The sequence below is a fragment of the Castor canadensis genome, chromosome 11, assembly GCF_047511655.1.
Source record: "Castor canadensis chromosome 11, mCasCan1.hap1v2, whole genome shotgun sequence".
Classification (NCBI taxonomy): Eukaryota; Metazoa; Chordata; class Mammalia; order Rodentia; family Castoridae; genus Castor; species Castor canadensis.
Genome location: NC_133396.1, coordinates 95,874,351 through 95,883,602, shown reverse-complemented (window position 1 = coordinate 95,883,602; position 9,252 = coordinate 95,874,351). Strand labels below are relative to the sequence as shown.

Below are 9,252 nucleotides of genomic sequence, written 5' to 3'. Positions count from 1 at the left end.
TATTCAGCCTGTCACTTTGGTTGGCCAGACACCCTCATAGGATACCTTATCACCATGCCCAGAGCCCATCCAGTCTCCTGGGTCACTGTGAGCCAAGCTTTCTGAATGCCCTGACTTGTGCCTTTCTGGGAGGGGATCAAATGGTACTTCCATTTGCTCTTTATGACCAAGAATTGTCATGAAGAGCAAATAGAATTTGATAAAGTGTCCAGCACTGTGCTTGACATAGGGTGGGTACTGAAGGAAGTTAGTTTCCATCTTTTCATGACACATTCAAAGGGGCTATCTTAATGAGGAGAAAGAAGATGGTTCTTATTTAAAATCCAACATTTCAAGAAAAGTGGAGAGCAGTGAAAGCTGGTCCAGGAAAGTGGTCAGAGAAGCATGGTGCTTTCTCTTTATCTTTGTGAACTTTATCTCCTAATAGCTACTTGGCGCACTCTCCGCTTAGTCACTTAATCCACAGTCACCTCCATTAGTCACTGCTCCTGGCTAATTCTTATCACAATTTTGATTTCTTTGTTTATTTTTAAATCTAAACCTACTGCCATTAGAAAAACCAACTTGGAACCCAGCAAGAATAAAGTGGGCAGAGATGCAGGAAAAAAGAAATCATAGGATCAGATCACCCAACAAAGGAGGATTTTGAGAGTAAAGCTGGTACCCTATTGGGCAGGGGATGAATTAGAAGTCAAAGGAAGGAGGGCCAATGTTTGGTTCTGAAGAATCCAGCAGGGCAAACCCCTTTCTATGATGCAGGCAAGGAAGGGATCTGAGGGACAGGTCCCAGGCCAAGCTATGTGTGTCAGGGCAGTGCTTCAGGATAGGCTCACACAGTAGGTCTGCAGAACTGTAATGAAGGATGTCATAGGATTTCTGGGAAATATGAAGAGTGCTAATATTGATGCTGGGTTTGCGACTATGAGATTGATGCAGTAGTACAGGGCCCTACTTTCAGAAGAAGTGAGACCTTTGGTTTCCTGCTCTTCTGTCAATGTCATGAAATTTAAAATAATTTTGTCTTTGGACATATGACCTTAAGAAAGCCTCATGTTACAATGGAACATGCTTGTGAGCAGAGGAGGTATGCCAGGAGGCCCATGTGCAAGAGTAGCCCAGGCTCCTCAGCATAGTAGGCAGTGGGCAGTGTGTATGCTGGGCAATTGGCCTAACCACCCCCCACACACGTGCCTGGAGCAGTGTGGGGTGTTGTAGGGCCCTGAGAGGTTGGCTCTTTCAGGGTGCAAGCCCAGATTGCTGACAATGGTGGTAGCAGCATTAGCACACACAACAGCAATAGTGGCATGACATGGGGGGAAGAGGAGCTTCATGGGGGATAGTGATGGCGTCCGCATTGCAAGGCTGACTGGAGTCTGTCTCTGTAGCATCTATGTACATAGGAACTCTCTAGCCTGAGCACCAGAGCAGGGACTATGGGTGATGGATAGTATACTTTGTCAGCAAATTATTGCAAAATAAAGTGTACATGTGGACACTTCAATAAGGCACACCAAAGAGTTATTATAATTCTTCAGAGGTGGGAATTTCTGGGCTTGAAACTGTTGCAACATTGCAGAGCAAATTCCACAGGCTGAGAAAGAGAAATAAAGGTCATTCTATTTGATGGAAATAACACTATTTTTATATAATGCTTTGAATGAACTAATTATTAAAGGGGGATTTTTTAATTTTTAATTTTATTTTTTATTTAATTTTGTTTTTATTTAACATACATTAATAACATAAGGGGAGTTTATCTGATAATGCCATACATGTGAATGGTGTACCTAAAACACTCCTTCCATTATATTTGCATTCTGCTTCTTCCTGCTCCTCCCTATTTCAAACAGTATCTGTTGAGTTTCATTATGCTGTTTTCATATGTATATATGCCTCGTACTTCCATCTGCTTCACCCCTCATGTCCTTTCCTCTCCCCCACCTTCTCCCACTGACCTTTTCCCCCAGACAGTCCCTAAGGGGAAAAATTTAAAATTAATTTTTCCATGCAGTTGAAGATACAGCTGTATAACTCCTACACAGATGTTTTGAATGATATCCAAATCCTGAAGCCACTTTCAGTTTCTTGTAATCCTCTACAACTCACTTAAAATTTCAGGGGAAATATTAAAATGCCACTGCAAGAATTTACACGTAAAATTGAATAAAAATTAAAATCTCTTTAGAAAAATTGTTTTGTAATAATCATCAGCTTCAGATGTACTAAAATTTGTATTTTGAAATAATTTATCAGAAATTTATCCCAATGTTGTCACAACGTATAAAATATTCTTAACAGCTTCAGAAACAGTGTCATCAGCAGAAAAATCTTTCTCAAAATTAAAAATTACTCAATTGTTTGTGGTATTGCATTTGCTAAGAGGGAGATGTTGCTTTTAGTTATAGCAACTGAAAATGAAGTTGCTCAAATTTATGAAAAATTGTTCTACTTCATTGAACACTGGGGAGATGCAAGTCAAATCCACAGTGAGAAATCACCTCATTCCAGTTAGAATGGCTAGTATTGAAAAAGATGAAAAATAACCAATGCTGGTGAGGATGTAGAAAATAGGGAATTCTAACACATTGTTGGTAGAAATGTAAATTAGTATAGCCATTATGGAGAACAGTATGGAGTTTCCTCAAAAAACTAAAACTAGATCTAACATATAATCCAGATATCCCACTTCTGGGTATAAAAAAATCAAAATAAAATCAGTATATCAAAGAGATGCCTGTATGCCCATGTTTATTCACTGTACAGTTCACAATAGCTCATCAGTGGAAATGGTAAAGAAAATATGGAATATATACACAGTGGAATATTATTCAGCTATAAAAGAATATTTCATTTGCAACAAAATGGAAAGAACTGGAGAACATTATGCTAAATGACATGTCATACACAGAAAGACAAATATTGCATGTTCTTGTTATGTGTGCATGCTAAAAAAGTTAGTGTGAATGGAGAATAGTGATTAGTGGGAAGGGTGGGAGGGAAGAGAGATAGAGGTAGGTAGACAATAGGTAGCAAAATACAGATAGAAATAATAAGTTCTAGTGTTCTATAGTGCAGTGGGATGACTGTAGTTCACAATAGCTTGTGAATAACTAGGAGGAGCTTGAAGGCTCTAAACATAAAGTAATGATAAAGAGATGGAGATATTAATTATTCTAATTTGATCATTACATATTACATACATGTATCAAAATGCCACACTATATCCCATACATATGTACAATTAAATAATAATAGCTAATAAAAAGGAGTGCTCTTCTGTACTGAACAAAGAAAATGAAGATGCTATAGATTTTGATAACTTATAAATGAATTTCCAGAAAAGTAAGCCAGAAAAACTTGTGACCAACAAACATACATCATTAAGCATTACTTATTGAGTTAGATAAAATTATGATACCATATTTTTGTAATTCATACATTTATATTTACCTATAAGATCACTGTCTCCCTATTATGCTTTAAAAAATAATACAATATTTTTAGAGAGAAGCTTTATATTGTAGTACTTTTAGCTGCATACCTACCTGTACATTTGGAATAAGAGTCCTGACATTGTTTTATTTTGCACTGGTCCCACAAAATAAACAGTTAGCTATTTTCCCAGGTTAGCGTCTCAGCTGGCATTAGGATTCATAGTAGACAAATAATTATTTTTCTTGTCTGCTTTGGTAAAGGCCTTGAGTGGATTCTTATAAAAGAGAAAGCTCTAGGGTTTGTGGAGTGACCAGCAGGTGGCCTCCCTGGGAAATAAGCAACAGGTAGCATCTTCTGGGAGTTGAGCACCTGGAGCCACGTAGTTGAAAGCCCCAGACCTGGTCCTGGTCCTGATAGAAGGTCAATGAGCACTGGTTGTATGAAATAGTAGTGAATGCCATCCTGATAATGGGGGAGGTTGGGTTTCAGAGAGTACATGGAAAATGTTCAAAGGACACAGAGCCAGTCCAGGTCTGAGGTGACTAAGACAGGCTGAGATCAAGGTATGCTGACTTAGTTGCCTACAGGATTTTCAGATGTCTCTCAGACCACTCATTCTGGGACGTGAATAGAGTTCTCAAAATCAGGGTACATATCAGAGGAGGTTTGAGGAATGCTAGACTAAACAAAAGTGCGCATGTTTGGTTTATTTTTAACTACAATGTTATCAGCATTATTAACATCCTGTTGTCTCCTAGGTGGATGCTTGGGCATGAGGACTCTCTTGCCACATGGCTCAAGACAACTCTTCAAACAAGACTGTACCAATAAATCAGAGGCACAATTGCATCAAATTCACACAAGAGCAATTGAAAATCCTTGTTGACGCTTTCAACCAAAAACCTTACCTAGATTATGCTACCTTACAAAAACTTGCTTTGGAAATCAACATTGATGAGTCAAGAATCCGGATTTGGTTTCAGAACTGATGAGCTAGGCACCCATTCCAGAAAACACAAGAAGTTAAGGAGGCTTTAGAGTTAAGTCAAGAACATGAAGGAGATCACCTTCAAGAACAGATTCAAGGTAGAGCCAGACAGCATCGTACCAGCTACAGCTGTTCTCAGTTACATATCCCTATCAAGGCATTTATGAGCAATCCTTACCCTGGGATTGATTCCAGACAACAACTTGCTAAAGAAATTGGGGTTCCTGAATCAAGAGTCCAAATTTGGTTTCAAAATCAAAGATCTAGGCTCCAGGTCCAGAGAAAAAGAGAACATGGTAAGTCCTTAGAACAAGATCAGGATGAAGGTCATTGAGGTAAAGTTCCAGGTATAGAAGGCACATAAAATGGCACCAACTTCATTGGCAACTTTCTTATTTCTGTGGAGCTAGAAAATGGTGGATGTGGAGACAAATTCAGTGCATTTGATATCATGAACCTGTGCCATAAATCTCCCTCATAGTCCTGTGAATTTACCTTTCTGCTGAGACAAGTTAAGCCTTGTGGAGATGACAAAAGATGATAAAAAGACTTCAGGAGGCAGAGACAGGTATAAAAGACATTACACAGCCTTATTGATCCAGCCTGGCTTCAAAGTTCAGCATAGCTTGAGACAATGAAAACAAAAACTTAGGACTAATCACTTTTCAGTCATCACTGCAATTATTGATTCAGGTAAAAATCATCAAGTGATGTTTAAACCTGCAGGTGAAAATTTATGAAGAACAAGATACATGCATCATTTCAAAGAATCTCCTCACACATACTATTTTTAATTGACACATTAAAAATGATACATATTTATGGGGCACCATGTGACATTTCAATACATGTGTTCATTGTATATTGTTCAAATCAGGGTGAGCATATCTTTTTCCTTAAAAAATTTATCATTTCTTTGGGTAAAAATTCAATATCCTTTCCTCTAGCTTTCTTGAGATATACAGCACATCATCATCTGAAGTCACCGTGCTATGCGATAGAACAACAGAACCTGTTTCTTCTATATAACTGCAATTTAGTACACATTGACAAATCTTTCCATTCCCCCTATTCTCCTCAGCCCCTGGTAAGCACTATTCTACTTTCCACTTCTATGAGATCAACTTTTTTAGATATGAGTGATTGTGTGGTATTTGTTTTTCTGGGCCTGGTTTATTTTACTTAATATAATGACCTCTAGTTCCACCCATGTTGAACAGAATCTCATCCATTTTTTGATTGAATGGTATTCCATTGTGTATGTATAATTACATCTTCCTCATGTATCCATCAGCTGGTGGGCATGTAGGTTGATTTGATTTCTTGGCTATTGTGAATAGTGCCATGGAACTTCAGATGCTTCTTCATGCTGACTTTATTTCCTTTGGATACATACCCAATAGTGGGATTGCTGGGTTATAAGGTAGTTCTATTTTTATTCTGGGGGGGGAACCTCCATACTGTGCTGTTTTATATTCCTACTAGCAGTGTGTAAGGGTTCCCTTTTTTCCATATCCTTTCCAGGACTTGGTATCATTGTTCTTTTTGATGTATCCATTCTAACTGGAGTGAAATGATATTTCATTGTGGTTTTCATTTGCAGTTCCCTGATGATTAGTGATGCTGAATATTTTTTCATATATTTGCATGTCTTCTATTGAGAAATGTCTATTGCTTATTTTTGTTTATTTTTTGGTAGTACCAGGGTTTGAGCTTGCCCTCATGCATGTCAGGCAGGCTCTCTACCATTTGAGCCACTCCATCAGTCTCTCTATTGCTTATTTTTAAATTGGATTGTTTTATTTTTATTTTTTTGCTATTGAATTGTGGGAGTTCCTTACATATTCTGAATATTAACCCAATTAGAAGCAATTCTATATGCCAAGAGAGAATTATCTAAAAGAGAAATCATGAAAGTGATCCCATTTATAGCAACTATAAAGTATGTAAAATACCTAAGAATAAATTTCACTGAAGATGTGAAAGATCACTATGATAAAAACTATAAAACATTGAAAGAAATGGGAGAGAACACAAAACTGGAAAGCCATTCTGTTTTCATTAGAGGAATTAGAGGAATAAATATTGTTAAAATGTTCATGCTACCTGAAGTGATCTATAGATTTGATGCAATCACTAACAAAATTTACCAATGAAATTCTTGCATAACTTCTCCCTGCCTTGACCAAGGTATAACTGCATTTCCTAAATACACTAATTGCATTTGGATTTTTACTTGAGTTTGTTTCTTGAAGAATCCAAACTGAGATTCTGGTTACTGGAATAGCTTCTTATCCCCTACAAATCTTTTGTACACATGAACCAGTCTGAAATTTTAAAAATGTAAAGTAGATCATGTCTCCTCAACTCAAAAGCTTCTGCTCACATCTCACTCCACTTAAGCTAATAGCCCAATTCCCTAATATAGTTCAACACGGTACAGACTCTGGCCTCAACCAAACCATTATCTCTTTCTCACTTCACTGCAGCACACTAAATTGCTGCTTGTGTCATGAACTTCCAACTTGCTCCTGTCTGAGGCCATTTGTACTTATTCTTCCTGGCTGGAATACACTGACTCCAGCACTTCAGGGACCAAGCTCTCTTTTAAAATTCTAATCCCAGATAAGTATCATCTCCTCTGAGAAATAATTCCTCAGTAGCCGAGTCTCCCCTCTATTAAAACTCTCGGGATTATCTTGATATGTGTGTTTATTTAGTGTTTTCCCTCTTACTGGGCCCCTGCTACTGGAATAGGAACCTTGAATATCTTGTTTTCATGTCCCTAGCATCTTAGAACAGCTCTTAGCACTTAGCAGGGGCTTGTGTAGATTTTTTTAATTTATAGATTATTTATTGAATGTGCAGTATAATATTTCCTATCTTTGTGCCAAATTATCCATTAATATCATTTGCATTGTAATTATTTTATTTGAAACATAATTAAAAATAAAATTATCACTAATAATAGATTCATTCACTCAGTGACCGAGTATCAGAGATGTGCCAGGTATTATACCAAGGACTGATGATATATGATAACATCTGCTCTTTTTTAGAGAAATTTGTGCTATAATTGAAGATAGAAAACCAAAAGGGCAGAGGTTGACATGTCTTATAACAGTAACAACAATTGTCTAAAGGTGTGCTTTTAGTTTTACCAAGCACATTTATGTGCTTCACTATAGTAGTTGATCCTCATGGCAGTACTACAGGTAGCCCCATTCTTCAGGTGAATAGACTAAGCTTAAAGAGGTGAAGATTTTGCCAAAGCTCATTCAGCTTGCTAGTGATGGCAGTGAGACTGTAACTAGATTTTGGGATGTCTGAAGCCTGTGATCATTCACTGTTTCCTGCTGCACCTCCAGCCCATACACGTGCTGTTGATGGGATGAAGGATGGTTACTAACATATAGGCAGCATAGTCCATGTGGAAGCCCCTTGGGTGACTTGACCAAAAGATGCTGGTCCAGAATTACCTGGCCAATATGGGAGGCAGTGGCTTTCTGCAAAACAAATTTACTATTGAGAATAAATAGTTGATGTAGGAGTATATCTGTTAAATAGATATTATGTTTTAATACAGTGTTAGTTCAACTCGCTAAGGAAATACATTGGTTAAATAAGTAATAGGTATAATCTGCTACTCTGTATTGGTATCTGACAGAGTAGCCTTTAATAACTATTAAGAGAATCACCCATTTACTTTATGGAAAATTGAGGACAGAGGATTGATAGAGTTCTTCTTAGTTATAAATAATAGATTGGTAATTGTCTTACAAAGTTAAATCTATAATTCAGTATTAGTCTCTCTACTTATCGCCTAGACCAAACTTACCATATGTGTGCCTGGAATAAGGAATCAGTATTTTTTTGAAGCATGTAATATGCCCTGCAAGGAGGAGATGAAGTGAGGAGAGAATGGAGAAGAAAGTACCAGGGAAGAAGTTGGGCTGGGGCTAGAAAGGGCAACTTGAACTTGCTTGTTCATGTGACCATTGAGGGTAAGGATGGGTGAACGAATTTAACTCTTTTTGAGGGGTTCCATGTCAAAATGGAACAGCGTATCATCCACTCAGAAAGGAATCTTAGACTGTTGGGTTCCATGCTTCTCTCTTGCTTTACCATTGCAAATCGTGCTCAAAAGAAAGGAAGACCTTGCACTGATTTCGGCATCAAAGGGCAAGGTCTTGCTTTCATTAAATGTTATAAAATATTTTCCAACAAATACAGAATCAAGTTCCAGTGAACTCAGAGGACTGAATCTAGCTTTCTGATATGGAGTCTAGGGAGGGATGGGGATTTTCCCAAAGACCCACAGAACCAGGATGGAATTGTGCAGAAACGTCTCTCACATGCCACCTTGCTTTTAACCCTTACCTGTCCTCGGCTGTCTTTATGCAGTGTGTTGATTTCCAACCCTCTGTGGTTCCAGGTGACCCAAGGCCAGTTCCCTTGTTAGTTCTCTGGCTGTGGCTGGATACAATAGGGTAGGGCAATAATTGCAGAGAAAATAGCACAAGGTGGAGGGAGCATATTACATGGCATGTTCTTGGCTATTCCATCCCTATACTTCCAGGTGCTGAGCTCTTCTTGGCTTTTTATCCATAATGCTTAATTATTCAGAGACTCTTGTCAATATTTTGGGACATAATAACTCATTGCCACTGAAACTTAGGAATGAGAGGAACAAGAATGCCCTCTGAAAGGTTAAACAGGGGAATCGGCATACCACAGCACCACACATGCCCTAATCTCCATTGAAGGTTGAGGCCTGGGATCCCTCTGCTGCCTCTCTCTCTAGCCTCGCCACTCAGTGCTCCAGACTC

The 9,252-nt window shown here is 38.2% G+C and overlaps 1 protein-coding gene across 1 annotated transcript; it reads left to right on the top strand.

Moving 5' to 3' along the window:
- The first annotated feature begins 4,226 nt into the window (after positions 1 to 4,226).
- Positions 4,227 to 4,757, top strand: LOC109702977 (double homeobox protein A). Its single transcript, XM_020188196.1, is given in 1 exon segment — positions 4,227 to 4,757. A coding segment is annotated over 1 exon segment (531 nt).
- The last annotated feature ends 4,495 nt before the right edge of the window (positions 4,758 to 9,252 follow it).